General features: G+C 44.8%; 1 protein-coding gene across 5 annotated transcripts in view; it reads left to right on the top strand.

Moving 5' to 3' along the window:
- The window catches only part of GLIS3 (GLIS family zinc finger 3), a 177975-nt gene that overhangs the window by 143555 nt on the left and 15528 nt on the right, over window positions 1–18892 (top strand). For all 5 annotated transcript variants that reach the window (XM_081176272.1, XM_081176271.1, XM_081176275.1 and 2 more), the window contains 2 exons: window positions 4659–4827; window positions 13391–13575. In XM_081176272.1, the coding sequence (XP_081032398.1) occupies window positions 4659–4827; window positions 13391–13575 (354 nt within the window). The remainder of the gene's footprint in view (window positions 1–4658; window positions 4828–13390; window positions 13576–18892) is intronic.

The raw sequence follows: 18892 nt of genomic DNA on the forward strand, positions 1-18892 counted from the left end.
CCTACCTCATAGCAAATTGTCACAGCTTCTTTGGCCTTGGTGGTTAGGCATTGGTAGGGGTATTGTTATGTAGATGAGTTGGGGAGGAGGAGTGCCATCACCTCCCCCAAATATTGAAGGGTAGTCTGGTAAAGGATTCCGGGGGATGTGGCCTCGTCCGAAGCCTATGGAGGCCAGGGCCTAAAGCACGCCCTCGAGCGGTGACCCCGGGGGAGTCCCTAGTTGATGTGCATCAGCAGGGCTTCCCCCTGCTGGTGTTAACCCTTCCCAGCCTTCAAGCAAACAGGCTGAAGCCGGATAGTCTGATAGGACCAATGCCTAAGCCAATACCTCTCTTACCTGTAACCAATAAAGTTGTGGCCAATTTTAGCCCATTAACCTAATACAATGGTGTCGTGTGTCTTTATTTCTATTGGGGGCAGGCGGGAACTCGCCACACAATTAAGTCCTGCAGTAACAATTTCGGTAGTTCTAGAGGGAGGCTCATGTTGCCTTTGGTAGACTAGGGATTCCCCACAATGGCTCTATCAGTTCTGGAATTCTATGCGCAGGTCTGGTCTCTGGCATCCGTCCGTCTCGGGAGACGATGGAGGAGGGTGCCTTGGGGAGGGGGAGTCAAACTGTTGGAAGGTTGCAGTGTCTGCTGTAGCTGTAGAGACATGTTTAGTTGCAGCTGGGGCAGATGAAAGTGTCTGGTTGTGCTGCTGCAGACGTCCCATGACATTTCTTCTCTCTGTGCTCCACCCAGCGGTTATTTCTCCTCTGGTCACTGTTAGTTTCTGTTTCTCACTGAGAAGCTGCTGGGAGTCACAGGACTCTGTTTACATTCCAGAGACCTTGCAGTCTCACAGGAAAGGGAGACGGGATGTGACGTTAGTGGTTTCCGGTTTCCTTTGTTCCTTTGTTTCAGTTGCTCTCTGCTCTCACAGGGAGATGATGTATATTTCTTTGCTCTCTTTGTAGCTAGAAAATAAAGCATAGCAATGTAGATCATACTGTCTCATCCTGCCCTGTGCTGGGAACTCTGCTGGGAGGATGTGCCTTGGAGCCTCATCAAAGGCTTGAGGTCATTAAACACGTCAGGAGGTGATTCCGAAGATGAGCCTTCTCAGCTTGGCCGAGCTAAGATTCCGACAGCCACTGCTATGAATGCATGACTTGAATGCCTGTCTGCAGGCACTGAGGTCACCTGCAAGGGATTCCCATCTGGCAGAGCTGGTGTGGCCAGCCTTCATGTCTTCATGCTTACAGTCATCTTTGTAATGCAGAGTTGGTCTGCCAACAGGCATGATGCCTGAAGCCAGCACCCCATAGAGCACCTCCTTGGGGATCCTGCCATCTTCCATTCTATGGGCATGACCAAGCCAGTGTAGCCGTCGCTGAGACAGGAGTGCAAACATGCTGAGAATGTGGGCTTGAGCACATCTTTGTTTGAAACTCTGTCCTGCCATGTGATACTCCAAATCTTCATGATACAGCACATGTGGGAAGGTGTTGAGGTGTCACTTCTGATGGTTGTCAGTTGCCCAGGACTCAGTTGCAGAAAGCAACATGCTCAACACTCTTCCTTTTTTTAAAAAAAATAAAATTAAAAATTATTATTAAAATAATTCAACATTAATACATACATGTTACGAATATACAAACATACATTTCATACAATCCTTAAGAATATTCATACATATCCAACTCAATCTCACAAATACTTCATTTTCCCACCACCATCCCACACCCCTCACCCCTCAGCCCACCCCTGTGATAAACTTCCAATCTACTCAATTGCAATTTCTTTCCACTTCTATTACTTTCTTTCACATACAATTTTCTGCTTCTTTTTCTGTTACACATTGTTATCCATCTTATTTAGTATTTCAGTATTTATAACGGAACTTGTTTATTCTAATAGGAGTTCTGATTTTTCAATATAACACTCTTCCTTTTGGTATTGGACGGTAGCATCACATTCTCCCATACTCTTTTGGAGAGGTGAGCCATTGCTCTGGCTGCCTTGCCAATATGCTTGCCCAGTTCAGCACTGGTGGAGAGCTGGTTTTTTTCATGCCTAGTTGTGGCCTTTCCAGAAACATCTGGCTGCTGATGAAAGCAGAATTTCGGGCAAGAGCAACCCCTAGCCTGATCTTGCAGGGCTCTTCAGATACTCAGTTCATCAGCTGTAGGAATTGTAGTGTAATTCCACTACATCCGCCTTTGGCAGGCAAAGCCCTGCAGATGGCTTTGGATGGCAGCGCTGGCTGGGGCTGTGGTGAGTTCAGAACATCTGGAGGGTGCCCCCGGCTTGGTGAAAGCTCTCCCACCTAGTGACCTTAGCAATATCATCTCTACAGAGAATGCTTCTTGGATCTTCCTGGTCATGGTTTCATATTTTATTATTAAAATCACAGTGAAATACACTGTCTGTTACGGAACTATCGAAGACAGAATGCACCTCGTTGCTGCTCACCCTTTAGGGTCACATTCCAATAAAACATAAAATATCCACACATCTTTACAAAGGGGGCAGCCAGTTTCCCTCACTCGTTTTAATGCTGTTGGTTTGCTCATAAATATTGTTCCCTTTAATCCTTTTCTGAAGGCGTGACTACAGGAATCCAGTTTTACTATACATATTGTAGCAGTTGTTAATTAGATTTTGCACCAGATAAACATGCCTTGCTCTTTTAACAATGCCAATAAGCAGAGTGTTAGCGATAAAGGCTATGTACAGCTTATTATCCCACAAATACTTTCTAATATCAATTTCCAGTAATTATCTGAACACAATCTAGCCTGTGTCCCACAGATGACAGCAGCAGCAATTATCTCAAATGCTGATATATCTACTTTTAATCCTTTTTAGTGTATTATATCACCTGCATAAGATTTTATAAAAGCTATCTTTAAGGATTACTGAAAATAAGTACTTGAGAATCCCTGGACCCCTGTATAAGTCCAGTCCGCTTCTGACAAAGGTGGTTTTAAATTCCTCTCTCACTTTAATCCACAAGACTTCAGTCTGCTCCTCCAAAAGGACTTTATAGTGGGAGGGGGGACCTTCAACCCAGAGGCTTGGTGGGGTCCCCCCAGTCTCTCTCTCTGATCCTCTGGATTCTCCCTCGGCCATTGCTTTTCCCTGGCTAGATGTGTCCTTTAATTGTGTTAATACTGCTTACTTGCCAAGATAGAGAAAATATTACTATTGTTGTTGTTGTTGTTGCTGCTGCTGCTCTTCTCATTGCTGTTGTTGTGATTATTTACATTTGTACAGTGGTACCTCAGGTTACATACGCTTCAGGTTACATACGCTTCAGGTTACAGACTCCGCTAACCCAGAATTAGTGCTTCAGGTTAAGAACTTTGCTTCAGGATGAGAACAGAAATCGTGCTCTGGTGGTGCGGCAGCAGCAGGAGGCCCCATTAGCTAAAGTGGTGCATCAGGTTAAGAACAGTTTCAGGTTAAGTACGGACCTCCAGAACAAAATAAGTACTTAATCCGAGGTACCACTGTATCCCAGTTTTTCTTCAGGGAGCTCAAGGTGGCTTACATAGTTCTCCTCCCCAGCTTTAGTGGGATGCGGGTGGTGCTGGGGTCTAAACCACCGAGCCTCTTGGGCCTGCCGATCAGAAGGTTGGCGGTTCGAATCCCTGTGATGGGGTGAACTACCATTGCTCTGTCCCAGCTCCTGCCAACCTAGCAGTTCGAAAGCACACCCGTTGCGGTGGGAAGGTAAATGGCATTTCTGTGTGCTCTGGTTTGTGTCACGGTGTTCTGTTGCTCCAGAAGTGGTTTAGTCCTGCTGGCCACACAACCCTGAAAGCTGTCTGTAGACAAACACTGGCTCCCTTGGCCTGAAAGTAGAGATGAGCAGCCACACCCCATAGTCAAGTTTGACTGGACTTAACCGTCCAGAGGTCCTTTAACTTTTTACCTTTTACCTCCCCATTTTAGCCCCACAACAACCCTGTTGTTGGGCTGAGAGTAATTGGGTGGCCCAAGGTCAGCCAGCAAGCTTCATGGCCGAGTGGGGATTTGAACCCTGGTCTCCCAGGTCATAGCCTGACGCTCTAACCCCCAAGCCACACTGGCTCTTCCCAGGGTGGGGGAAGGCAGTGTAGAAATAAGACTGTGTGGCTGAGGTTTGCCTAGCCGTACAAAGGGGTAAACATCATCTTAAAGGTAAAGGTAAAGGGACCCCTGACCATTAGGCCCAGTTGTGACCGACTCTGGGGTTGCGGCGCTCATCTCGCTTTATTGGCCGAGGGAGCCGGCGTACAGCTGGCCAGCATGATTAAGCCGCTTCTGGCGAACCAGAGCAGCACACAGAAATGCCGTTTACCTTCCCGCCGGAGCGGTACCTATTTATCTACTTGCACTTTGACGTGCTTTCGAACTGCTAGGTTGGCAGGAGCAGGGACCGAACAACGGGAGCTCACCCCGTCGCGGGGATTCAAACCTCCGACCTTCTGATCGGCAAGTTGTAGGCTCTGTGGTTTAACCCACAGCGCCACCCGCGTCCCATCATCTTACTCATGTTTAAAACTCCTGGTGTAGTGAAAGCAAAGCCTCCTAATTGCAGCCGAAGACTGAATTAAGATGCTCACTTGAGGAATCTGAAGATGTGTGCCTGTCCTAATAGTGAATGTTTTTGCCCTTCTTGCAGCAGCCCTGTTCTCCAACACCCACGCCAGTCAAAATGGAGCTGCTATGGGCTCCCTGCCCCCATCACACTCGGTGAGCCACGCTTCTTCAGGGCACAATGTGCATGGCAGCCCCCACAACCCACCAACCCAGGTGCCCCCTCTCACAACAGGGGACTCAGAAACAGAGAGGTAAGGCCACAAATGGGGGGTATTTTTTCTGTCCTGTCTCACTTAATTAGACCAAAGGGAGTCGTCTTTGGGATACTGGCTCAGGATTTCCAAAACAATGAAGCCTCCCACCTTTCCTCATGAACCCACCTGGACTGCCACCCTCTGATGGAGGACAGAGCTGGGAGTGCTGTGATTTATTTATTCATTTCATTTTTTACATGATCCAAGAATAGAGCATATCAGATATAATATCAAGCAATACAACAATCCCATCAAAAACAATAAAACACACACTCTCTCTCTCTCTATATATATATATGTATATATGGTTTAACTACTTTTCCTTACTGCAGAAGAAATACATCATAGACCCACATCACCAACACCTGCCTAAAAAGGCAGGTTTTCAGCTGATGCCAAAAACAAACAATGATGATTTCAGACAGATTTCAAAATAGAAGACATTCCTATTCCAAAGCCTGCTGGCTCATTCACTCCCCAAACCTTCAATCACAATATATTGAGGCCCTAAACAGGTAAAGGTAAAGGGACCCCTGACCATTAGGTCCAGTCGTTACCGACTCTGGGGTTGTGGCGCTCATCTCGCTTCATTGGCCGAGGGAGCCGGCGTACAGCTTCCGAGTCATGTGGCCAGCATGACTAAGCCGCTTCTGGCAAACCAGAGCAGCGCACGGAAACGCTGTTTACCTTCCCGCCAGAGCGGTACCTATTTATCTACTTGCACTTTGACGTGCTTTCGAACTGCCAGGTTGGCAGGAGCTGGGACTGAGCAACGGAAGTTCACCCCGTCGCGGGGATTCGAACCGTCAACCTTCTGATCGGCAAGCCCTAGGCTCTGTGGTTTAGACCACAGCGCCACCCGTGTCCCCTGAGGCCCTAAATAGCATGGAATAAATCCTTGTCCTTTCCCCCCACACTACTTCTGAGTTTAGCACACTTGAATGGATTTCGATGGGTTTAAATCTCCCTTGTGGCTGAACAGTGTGTCATGCATAGAATGGCATTGTAAAAGGTTTGCTTTGTCATCATTAAGCCACACTTGTAATACATAGTTGGTTTTATCATATACGTATGCAATCTGCTAATAAATGTTACATAGCTATGCATTCAAAAGGCAGCTGTAAGTGATTACTGTAGGCTGTGAGCAGCTATTTGTTGCTGATTAGATTGTGATCTCACATCTTTACTTATGTCTGGAATGTTAGACATCACAGCAAGGTAGAACTGCATTTTCCTAGATTCAGTTTTCATCTGCAAGACATATAATTAAAGGCAACAATTTTGGAAAGAAATAAGTTGCAACCATTTCTTTCCTCCAGGTAGATTAAATGAGAAATTTCCTGTATCACATAATGAAAAATTAACTGCTTTTTCTAAACTAGAATGTTTGATATATGCCTCTTAAATCAACAGCTATTCCTTTATAACCATAGACAACTGGAACATATTTTGCCTTACTGAATGGTTTTTTTTTCAGACCAGCAGAATTATTATTAATCTATTTATATTTAAGAGTTTAGTGTAAGTTTATATTCCAGCGAAATTGAAATATTAGAAATTATTCTCTGGTGCCAAATTTGCATAACAAATAGAACTTTCCTAATATAGTTCTCATTTTATTAAATGGTGTTAGTTATCTCCCAAATATTTTTATGCTTAGTTTGAGAGAGACCATCATAACTAGAAGTTTATTGTGGGCAAATCAACTACTTTTTAGTGTCCTGAGAATCTCACCTTAAATTTAAATACTTAAATTTAAGTAGAGTTTTACCTCAGTTTAAGAACAGCCCTGTTTACGAACTATTCAGTTTACGAACTCTGCAAAACCGGAAGTAGTGTCCCGGTTTGCGAACTTTACCTTGGTCTAAGAACAGAAGCCAAATGGTGGAAGGGCACCAGCGGTGGGAGGCCTCATTAGGGAAAGCGCGCCTCAGTTTAAGAACAGTTTTGGTTTAAGAACGGACTTCCGGAATGGATTAAGTTCGTAAACCGAGGTACCACTGTCTGCGATGTACCTCAAGCAACATTTCCTGATCTGGTGTGCAATACCTTATGTCCTGCTCCATCCTATCTTGGAAAGCTTATCCAGATAATCAGGGCAGCATGTGTCCCTACCCAATTTTACCTTTCGTGGAATAATCCTGCAAAGTGTGTTCTCCATAACAGAGAGCACGTGTTGCGGTGGGGGCCAAAAAGGCCACCCCACTGTTGTTGGGCAAATTGGCCACATGCTGTGATTGGGCAAGGAGTGTTGCTGGGGAGAATGTTATGTTGCTAAAGTGTGGGAGGGGTCTGAGGTCTTAAATACAGGGCTCGCAGCCTGGGGTCTTCTCTTGGGCTGCGTGCACCGGATCACCCGCCCACCCTCCCTGAAAAGGGGGGGGGGGTTCGTTGTCCTCTGACCTTGCTATGCCTGTCATGGGGTCGTCTGCCTTGGGGCAGGGGCCTGGTAGGAATTTTGCCCATCTGGCTGATTGGCTTTTGCCATTTGGTTTTTGCCTACTGCGTAGCAAATCGTCACAACTTGTAAGGTTGGCAGTTAGGCATTGGTTAAAATTGGTTGGTGGAGGGGTAAGTGCCTACCCCTCCAACGGTGGTGCTGCAAGGGAATTCCGTTAAAGGAATCCAGGGGCTTGCCATTCTTTTCATCCTTGTCCCTGGCATCGGACTTGGGCCGTGCAAGCCACCAGGAGCATGAGGGTGAGAAGTGAGGGACTGAGACCCAGCTTCATTTTCTCCCCAAAAATTGTTTCCCTCACTGGCTTCCGCTGGAATCCGGAAGTCAGTGCTGTCCCTGGGACAAGGACAGATAGTCGTAACCAATGCCTAAGCAACCACTCACGTGTGTGTATTTAAATAAAGTTGTGGCCAGATTCATGCCAAAAACCTTCAACAAAAATTGAGGTGTGAAGTGTGAGTTATTGGGGTGGCCTGGGGGATCTCAACGCGCAAGTCCCAGTTCAGTGGACCCACACACAACGGAGAATAGTGGCTTTGCTTTGTTGGTGGTGTTGCAGTTCTGCTGCTGCTCTCTTTCTTAAAAAAGGTTCATAGGCCTATGTTTGCATTAGGATACCTGCAGAAGTTGTTTGCACAGCAGCTAAAATAGGCTAGTCTCAAAGCAAAGTCTGGATAGCAGGTTCAACTAAAATCCAGTTAAAGGGAGACATTTTTTTAAAGCTGTAACACTTTACTTTGGTTTAGTGCAGGGGATGCCAACGCAGTTCCCTTCAGTTATCTGACGACAACTCATAAAGAAATCAGCCCTGGAAGGGTTGGTCTGGAACAACTATTAACCAATAAGCCCTTTGCGGGGGGCGGGGTGGAGGTGGTGGAGAGGGTTGTGCAGGGTAGCTGTCAGCATTCTTGGATCTTACAAAGTATGTAGATCTATTCCAATCTAGGCTCAGGCCTGGCCATGAGACTGAGTTGCCCTTGATCACTCTGATGGGTGACCTTGACAGAGAGATGGACAAGGCAAGAGTGACCTTGCTTCTTGATCTCTCTGCAACTTTAGAGATAGTTTTGACCGTGGTATCCGAGAGGACTGTGTTGCCATGATTCCAGTCCTACCTCTGGCAACCAAGATCAAAGAGGGCATTGGAAGAGTGCTTTTTGGCACCAGGGAGTTATGCAATTATTATTCCCAATACTATTTGATATCTATATGAAGTAGCTGGGATCAGTCATTAGGAGTTTGGGGACCAAGGTATCATCAGTATGCTGATGACAGTCCTTTCCATTTTTCTGTAACATCTCCATCAGAAACGTAGTGGTGGGATGGATGAGAGAAAATAAGCTGAGCTGAAATCCTGGCAAGACATTCAGCTGCACTCCTACATCCATCCATAGCAATGGTTTCAATTATTTAATGTTTACAAAGGAAAATGAAGGGGAAAAATAGTAGACAATGAACTGAGAAGTAGATGAGGGATTACTGGAATATGGAGCTGATGCAAAATCAGACATATATATAAGAAAAAGACTCTGAGGAAACAGGAGAAAATTATCCGGGTGAAGGTACATCAGGAGGAATATGTCTAAACATAAGTATGGAGTCTTATTTATAGCTCCTTTTTATTTTGATGACATCAATCCTAGAAGAGGAGCACTAATTAGTGCCCATTCTCAGGTTGTGTAGAGAAGGATAGTTGGATGGCAGAAGCCTTTCAGAGTACAAATCACAGGAAAATTAAATGACTTGTTATAGGAAAATCTACACTCAACATCTTATTGCTATGTGGTTTTAGGGTCAGCATAGCAATTTCCTCTCATGTCTGGGAGGCAGTGAAGGGATGGTGTCTCTTTTTTCTATTTATTGAGGAATTGTCTCTCAGCTAAAATGGCAGACACTGAGGAAACGGGGATCAATAAATCAAAGCTTGGGCCTGGGTGAAACCAAGCTATCATAACGAAATGTTTTCCTAAACCCATTTTTTAATGTCACAATTCTCTAAAGAGAGCGAGAAATACCAGCAGTTTTATGTTCCAGGATTCATTTTATGGTATGTATTACTGCTTGTTCTAACATAGGTTCATCTGTCAAGAAAATGAGGCTCTTTGCTCTTGCTTCTTTCCCTCGGAGATTTTGTGTTTACAAAAGTGAAACTGCACAAATCCCTGATACTAATTTTTCCGCATATAGCTCATCTGTAAGCAAGTTAGTATCAAATTTGCTTTCCTTGCCTTTGACTCTGAACTGAGCTTGAGGACCAAACTACATGTTACTCAGGAGATTCCATGACTAGATCTCCTAAACGTCGCTCCTGTTAGTGTCAGAGACGTTACTGTTTGTAATGAAAAGTAGCCATGGGAGAGAGCCAGTTTGATCAGGCTGGAAGGACTGAAGAGGAAGTGGTTTTATTCATTTGTAATTTGTACTTGATTTATTTCACACAGTTCTGTTCTGCAGTTTCACTGATGGCAGCTGGCAGTATAATTAGCCCTCAGGTCTAAAAAGGCGAGTCAGCCCTGGGTTAAAGGGATTGTTGTTGTTATTTATCTATTAATGGCACCTCAAGGCGATGTACAGGATACCTGGGGATGCTACCACACCAACACCAAGCAGTTTTCCTGGTGAAAAGATGCCCGTCCCTGGATGTTGGCTGCCCTGAAAGGGTGAAGAATAGTTTTAATTTTATTATCACAGGGTAGCAGCCAGAAGAGGACATCTTTTATCCGGAAAGGGTAGAGGAAAGGGTTAAGAACAACTCACCACCACCCCTGTCTCTGTTTTTCCAAGAGAGAGAGAGAGAGAGAGAGAGAGAGAGAGAGAGAGAGAGAGAGAAGAGAGAGAGAACACGGAAATTTTAGAAGGGCTGATCTCCTAACTGGCTCTCAAAGGCATTACCTTCTGTGAAGGTAAGAATCTAAAGGGAGAGAACATCACTATGGTTGCCCAACTAGGAGGCTCAGAGAAGGCGAAATCCTTCTCCAGTAGCACAAGGAAAGAAAACCGAGTGGGTGGTGATCAACCTTCGAAACACCAAGTGTAGTTCTTGTAGCTCCAGTACACTCTCCAGAAATGTCTGAGCAGGCAGTTAAGGCTTCCAGGAAGAGAAGCGCAATCTGAAGAGCAGAAGCTGAGACAGAGACAGGAGTCTCGGCAGGCTTTCCATCATAGCAATAAGTAAGCAAATCTTCCTTTGAGGCACAGAAGGAAACTCTTCCCAGGGGCCTATAAAATAAAGAGTTGCTTCTATAGGACTTCAGCAGAGCACTCTTTTGAAATGGTTTTCTTCAGGCAAGTAAAGTGCTGGGAAGAATGATATAAAGCTCAAGTGGATAGGCAGTTAAAGAAAACCAACTATTCTGCGCATTGTTCTGGATCTCTGGTAGTAACATTTATGCGCCAGAGTGTGCCATCATTGCAATAGGGAGATAATCTGACATTTCCTTTCATTGTGTGAAAATCAGGGCTGGGAAACCTTTGATGTTTTTGGACTCCAATTCCAATTCTCCCCAACCAATGGCCTTATTGGCTTGGGCTGATGAGAGTTGGAGTTCAACATCATCTCAAGGGCCATGGCTTCCCCAATCTGGGCGGTGGGTTAGATGCAAATCTGAAACACACACACAGGCTTCTGGGAGCTCCAATGAACCACACACTTCTGCTTTTGAGATTAAAAGCCCCTCAACCACCTCATTGTCACAGAAGCAGCTACTTATTCCAAATAAAGCTTGAGATTTTTTCCTTCAAAATTCACCTACAGACTATTTCACATACCTCAAAAGTTATCCAAGCAGATGCTGACATGAGAATGATTTGCTTTGTGATGTCTCACACTACTTCAAAACTTAACATGAGGCTCAAAGCTCACATTCCGAGTTGGACAATCATGTCAGAGGGAAGGGGGAGGGTGAAAGTGCTGCAGTGAGAAGATGGGTGGTACAGAAACAGGCTGGCTACTTAGGCATCACCAGAAAAGAGGACAAAGATGGAAACAGATTTGCACATGCTAATTTATATGTATAGATGCACATTTAGAAATAGTTGTTGTTGTTTAGTCGTTTAGTCGTGTCTAACTCTTCGTGACCCCATGGGCCAGAGCACGCCAGGCATGCCTGTCTTCCACTGCCTCCCGCAGCTTGGTCAAACTCATGCTGGTAGCTTCGAGAACACTCTTCAACCATCTCGTCCTCTGTCGTCCCCTTCTCCTTGTGCCCTCCATCTTTCCCAACATCAGGGTCTTTTCCAGGGAGTTTTCTCTTCTCATAAGGTGGCCAAAGTATTGGAGCCTCAGCTTCACGATCTGTCCTTGCAGTGAGCACTCAGGGCTGATTTCCTTAAGAATGGATAGGTTTGATCTTCTTGCAGTCCATGGGACTCTCAAGAGTCTCCTCCAGCACCAGAATTCAAAAGCATCCATTCTTCGGCGATCAGCCTTCTTTATGGTCCAGCTCTCACTTCCATACATCACTACTGGGAAAACCATAGCTTTAACTATACGGACCTTTGTAGAAATAGTTACTTCCATTTAAATAGAAATATAGTACATCTCACATAGTGGGGAGGACAGCATACCTGCTCAATCTGTTCTCCATGGGCAACTTGAAGGCTCCTGCTTTCCCTAATTATGTTTTTTTCTCCTCATTCTGGACTTGGAGCAAACAGCCCTTCAGATGGGACTCCATCAAACAGAGGAGTGTCCTATATGCACTATAGGTCCCTAGTGTACAAGGGTGTTCCTCATTTCATATGTGAAATATTGGACATGCTCAATGATTCTGCCTTACAGCACAATCCTAAGTCTACTTATTCAGAAGTAGGTTGAATTCAATGGGACTTACGCCCAGCTAAGTGGGTTTAGGGATAGGAACCTTAGACATTATTGGCGAGGGGGGCTTTAATGAGGTTCCTTATTGCAACCGCCCACAGCTTGTTGCATTGTTAACTGCAGAGTGAGGCTCTGGACAGGGGAGAAGAGGGCAATCGCTTTGTCTGAGCTGATCTCCCCCAGCCTTTGAAGACAGAATTCTCTCTCTGTCTCTCTCATAACCCAGCTTGTGATTGTCTGCTTAGACTGCATGGCATGGCCACAATTTCTGGTGGTGGTTTCCTGGTGGTTACAAGCTGGTATTGATTGTTGCATACACAAAATTTAATTTGCCGTTCCCCCAGTAACACGCTGTGATTTATTTGGGGACAAATCTGGATTGAAACACGGCCAAGTTTTTCTTTTGTGAGATGGCAGGCTGTATAAGTAGGTGCTATAGTCACCAACTTGAGTAAGCCAGGAATTCATGAAACGATTCATAAATCATTATAAAGACCACTAAAGTCTACTAAAAGGGAGACCTGTCTGGCTATACAAAACATTGTATTATCATTTGCAAGCTTTTCTTAGATGTTAAATCCAATCTGAAATCTTTAAAACTGTGCTTTCATGTAAAGGGTTCTAAAGGATTTGTCTCCCTTCTTCTCTGCTGTTGGCTGACAGTTAAAGCCATTTTTCATTGATTAGATTTCACAGGTGAATTTTGTATCAGCCCCTCCCCTGCACACACACCAGAGGATAACATCAAATCATTCTTTACACAAGAAAGGCATCCATCTGTGCATTGTTCCAGCTCCCTAGAAGCTAATCAATAATATTTCCCGGTAAATGCAAAAATTGTAAAAATGAATCCCAGAGTATTTTGGTCTGAACGAGCGGTAAACCTACACCGTAATACTTCGAACTTCTGCATTCGGCAGTTTATGAATGGAGTCTGCAGTTCCAAAATGTTTGCGTAATCCTGCAGTGAAAGCTGTGCAGCGAAGATGCCATGTCAGAGAGTTCCTCATCCTGAGAGCATCAGATGGGCCTTGGAGGAGAAGGTGGGGGTCTGACTTTACTGAGAAACGCTTGCACCTTATCACTGCAGCAGCTGATGCCATATAACTTCCTAGTGGGTGGCACATTCTACGGTCTACATTATAGGTTTTGTTTCACTGTGCATACAAATAGTCGTTTTGCAGTCTATGGCACGGAACAAAATGTATCTAGAACTAAATTAATCTAACATTCCCTTTTGAACATCTATATTCCTGTCTCTCCCCCCCCCTTTAATTCTTCAGATTTTCAGCTTCTGCTTCTTTTTCTCCGCATCATATAAGCCCCAGGAGAATTTCTGCTCCTCCTCCTTTGATACAGAAAAGGACACCACAGCCTTCCAGCATCCACCAACTTGGAGGAACCCATTTGAAGGCATATGAGCCGTCAGCAAACCTGTCGTTTCAGCCAAACGGCATCCAAATCCAAGGTAAGGCAGCAAACTCCATCCATATTCCTCTGTATTCATGCTCAGGAGACAAACTGCCATGTTCCAAAGTGCTTAAGGTACTTGCCTCCATATCCTCATCCATGAAGCTGAGAAGTGTAGGCTGAGCTTTTCAAGGAGCTGTCGTGTCCCTTTGAATATGTACTCCAAGTTCATGCACTTTGTTTTTAAATATTTAGCAAAGCTGTTCTCCAGAAAGGAACAAAATTGGTATGGGCAAAGCATAAAGCATCCTCAGAGTCTCCCCTTTCATTTTTTAAAATAATTTTTTTATTGATTTTCACAAAATTATAAACAAAACAAACAAATAAACAAACAAACAAACATGGATCATAACCTTATTAAAATTACACTTATTAACATTGTTAAATGGCTTACTCGCTTCCCCTTGGTTGAATTTCCATGCACTTCCTTTTAACGGTTTTCCAAATCAAAGTTCTTATGAAATTTAACCGAAACATTAACATCCTTATATTGTTTAATTTTAAAATTAAACATATTGATTCATCACTTAACTTATATAAAATCCTAAGCCAATTAAATATCTGCAAGCTATTTCCAATTAATTTAATATTACATATTTAACTAAATAATCATTAAATTTTGTCCATTCTTCCTGATACGCCTCCTCCTTCTGGTCGCGGACTCTTCCAGTTAGGTTGGCTAGCTCCGAAAACTCCATCATCTTCCCCTTTCATTTTTAAAAAGCATGTTCCTGGTTCTTGTGGCATTGGAAAAAGGATCTGGTCAATGTTTGACAAAACATCTTAAGCCAGAAAGGGATTTGGTGAGGATTTTGGAGATCAGAGGGCAAGGCCACATCCCACTGCATTGGATACTTTGCTCCCCACTGAAATGTACTCAAAGTCGAGAGTGGATTTCATGCTCTTTATTCAGCTCATAGTGGTGAGGAGGGAATGAAAGTTTCCCCGCAGTATCTGCTTTATATACATTGTTTACACAATGGGCTGCACGTGATTGGCTAATTCCGGAATTCTCCTGTAGGCCAATCAGGTTGTGGATTCACTTCCATCTGGAGCTGGATTGGGTGGCTCCTGCAGACCAATCATACTGCTGCATTGTTCTAGGACCAATCAGACTGCTGCATTTTGGATCCTATTGTTCTAGGACCAATCAGACTGCTGCATTTTGGATCCTATTGTTATAGGACCAATCAGACTGCTGCAGTTTGGATCCTATTCAACTCAGTACATTACACCCACCCTGACTTAGAGCTGGGGCAAGAAGATAATGCTGTCTCACCCCCCTGCTTCTCAGGCCATCCTCAGCTCCCTCCCCTGCTCTTCTTTCTCCTTTTGTCATTGCATTAGCAATGACCTTGCTAGCTGGTCCTCTCCCCCTGCTCCCTGCCTCAGAGCGAGGTACAGTAGTGCCTTGGTTGTCAAACGCCTTGGTACTCAGACGTTTTGGCTCCCAAACTCCGCAAACCCAGAAGTGAGTGTTCCGGTTTGTGACTGTTTTTTAGAAGCCGAACATCTGACGCGGCTTCCAATTGAGTGCAGGAAGCTCCTACAGCCAATCAGAAGCCGTGCCTTGGTTTTTGAACTGTTCAGGAGTCAAACAGACTCCCGGAACAGATTAAGTTCGACAACCAAGGTACCACTATATTCTGGGCAAGGTGGCTGGGAGAGTACCTTGTAACTTGAAACAGAAGGCAACTTTTTAGGAGGATTTCTAGTTACCCCAAATGCCTCTCTCTGAGGAAGATCCCTCCCTTGGCCCTTGGAGGAGGAGAGCCCCACAGGACCCTCTCGCAGGCAGCAGCAAGAGCTGCAGGGCTGGTTCAGTAGCCAGGCCAGGGACCAAACGGAGCTAGAGGAGCACGGTGAGTTCAGTCACACAGGATGCTGCAGAAAGGGCCGCCACTGTGGCGCCCAAAAGAAGGCGAAAGGCTGGAGGTGTTGGATTGTGGTGTTGTACAAGATGCTGCTGACAGTTGAGGGGCCAAGGTCTGCCACTGCAAGTGCGCAGGGGGGAACCAACTCACATCTTCCCCAATCCTGCTGCCTAAGCCAATTGTCTCATCCTGCCCTGACTAACAGAGACAAAAGAAAGTATCTCAGATAAACAAGCTTAACTGGCATAATTTATATACAGTGGTACCTCGGGTTAGGGACACGGGTGGCTCTGTGGGTTAAACCACAGAGCCTAGGGCTTGCCGATCAGAAGGTTGGCGGTTCGAATCCCTGCGACGGGGTGAGCTCCCGTTGCCCGGTCCCTGCTCCTGCCAACCTAGCAGTTCGAAAGCACGTCAAAGTGCAAGTAGATAAATAGGTACCGCTCCAGCGGGAAGGTAAATGGCGTTTCTGTGCGCTGCTCTGGTTCACCAGAAGTGGCTTAGTCATGCTGGCCACATGACCTGGAAGCTGTCTGCAGACAAACGCCAGCTCCCTCAGCCTATAGAACGAGATGAACGCCGCAACCCCAGAGTCATACGCAACTGGACCTAATGGTCAGGGGTACCATTACCTCGGGTTACATATGCTTCAGGTTACAGACTCCGCTAACCCAGAAATATTACCTTGGGTTAAGAACTTTGCTTCAGGGTGAGAACAGAAATCGTGCAGCGGCGGCGCAGCGGCAGCAGGAGGCCCCATTAGCTAAAGTGGTGCTTCAGGTTAAGAACAGTTTCAGGTTAAGAACGGACCTCCGGAACGAATTAAGTACTTAACCCGAGGTACTACTGTATAATACAAAATTGTGCTATCTTGGTGCAGAAGTTTGAGATAGATTTTTAGCTACACAGCATACCTTGTCTCAGCCTGCATCAGCTCACAGGCTTGCCTTCCGCTTTTTAAGCTGAGTGCTCCTGCAGGACCGAGGAGACATGGCACTTTTACCATAAAGGTGTAATAAAATGGAGGCTGGGAGATATTAATTCAGCACAATGTAGATGCAGTGGTCCTTCCAGGCTGGCAAGTCCCAGCACTGCCCAATCGTGGCTTCTCCACTTTCAGCTCCATTCAGAACTGCCACTGGGTTTCCACACAGGTGACAAAGTGCTCTTTCTGTGTGCAAATCTTGTTATCTTCCATCCACACTGGGGGTGTGACATAAATATGGGGGTGGGCAGGGAAGAGACAGTTCACTTAAGCACACAAGGTTTTAATTAATTTCCCCCAATAATTTCTGAAATCAATTCTCAAATCTGCACTATAATGGAGGATATATGGCACATTAGTTATTGACTGCTGACTCTCCTGTCGGCAGAGATAAATATGGAAAACTAAGGTATAAATCTTGGTTACCAAAACTCCCTTTTGAGATAAGGAGTTCAGTGATAAAGCCTCACAAGCTCAGAGGACATTTATCACACCAGAGACAAAGATTTTGAGGGATTGAGGATCATCTTGAGTGAGGAACAGTCACTGGGCCCACACACTGCAAAATAGCCCTTCAATTAGGGCAAACCTCCTTATTTTAACTATTACTAAGACTGGAAATATCAACAACCTCAGATATGCAGATGACACAACCTTGATGGCAGAAAGTGAGGAGGAATTAAAGAACCTTTTAATGAGGGTGAAAGAAGAGAGTGCAAAATATGGTCTGAAGCTCAACATCAAAAAAACAAAGATCATGGCCACTGGGCCCATCACCTCCTGGCAAATAGAAGGGGAAGAAATGGAGGCAGTGAGAGATTTTACTTTCTTGGGCTCCATGATCACTGCCGATGGTGACAGCAGCCACGAAATTAAAAGACGCCTGCTTCTAGGGAGAAAAGCAATGACAAACCTAGACAGCATCTAAAAAAGCAGAGACATCACCTTGCCAACAAAGGTCCATATAGTTAAAGCCATGGTTTTCCCAGTAGTGATGTATGGAAGTGAGAGCTGGTCCATAAAGAAGGCTGATTGCCAAAGAATTGATGCTTTTGAATTATGGTGCTGGAGGAGACTCTTGAGAGTCCCATAGACTGCAAGAAGATCAAACCTATCCATTCTGAAGGAAATCAGCCCTGAGTGCTCACTGGAAGGACAGATCCTGAAGCTGAGGCTTCAATCCTTTGGCCACCTCATGAGAAGAGAAGACTCCCTGGAAAAGACCCTGATGTTGGGAAAGATGGAGGGCACAAGGAGAAGGGGACGACAGAGGATGAGATGGTTGGACAGTGTTCTCAAAGCTACCAGCATGAGTTTGACCAGACTGCGGGAGGCAGTGGAAGACGGGAGTCCTTGGGGTCACAAAGAGTCGGGCACGACTAAACGACTAAACAAAGACTGGAAATAGCACAGAGAGTGGCCAGGCTGCTGGGGGCCAAAAAAGAATTCGTTAAGAGGCTAGAAAACAAATAAAAAAGCTTCAATTAATTACTTGACTTTGAAAGAATACAACTGATAAGATGGCTCTGAATGTGCTTTAAATCTTCATTTTATACTGCCTGTAAATCATAGAATCATAGATTTGGGAGGGACCCCAAGGGCCATCTAGTCCACCCCCTGCAATGCAGGAATTGCACACGTGGGAGTCCTTGCACAGGGTGTCCATTGTCAGGGCTCCTTAGGTGAATCCCACCTTTGGTTACTATTCTCTTCCCATTCCATGGTCTGTTCCATTATGGAGTAAGTTCCTTTATTTTAATTTGGTTTTTTTTACATGAGATGCCATCATCCATGTGTTTCTCTTATAGCAAGAGTTGCAGACATCAGGCTGCAAACCTTTGCCCTGCCCTGACATTTTTGCTGTATAAATCACTCCCCTCCGCTCAGCCTCTCTTTTTGGCACTTCAGTGAAGAGGAAACAATGAGACCGAGTTTTTAGTTAAGCGTCTCAGTAACCTGCAAAGAATAAAAATCTGCTGTCCTGGGTCATGTTACTGCAACTCAGTAGAAGAATCCCATGGAGCTACTTCATCAGCCTGGTCTGTTTGGTATATATATCAGGTAGTGGGGAAAGCTTTGTTAGCCTTTGTCTCTTGCAATTCTTCTACTGCCTTCGCATGATTTAAAGGGCTGCAGCTATTGCCATTGAACTCTCAGCTCAATCTGCTACCAAACAATACTGACATTTTTCTGTCTCAATATGTAGTCTTAAACTTGTCAGCTTAGTTTAAATTGGCTGTACCAATAAGAAAAAGGGTTTAGCAGCCAAGAAGACTTTTGAACAAATTGTAAATGGTTTCCTAAGCTGGAAATAAAAAAAACCCTGAGGATTTTAAAAGCTTAATGGAATCACTGGATGTTAGATCTTAAAAGAAGCGATGCTGCAGTCAAATACAGGCTAATATAACCTTTCTTACCAGTTACAGTGGGCTCCACTTTATAATGTACTTATTCAA

The sequence above is a fragment of the Podarcis bocagei genome (genome assembly GCF_964188305.1).
Source record: "Podarcis bocagei genome assembly, chromosome: 17".
NCBI lineage: Eukaryota > Metazoa > Chordata > Lepidosauria > Squamata > Lacertidae > Podarcis > Podarcis bocagei.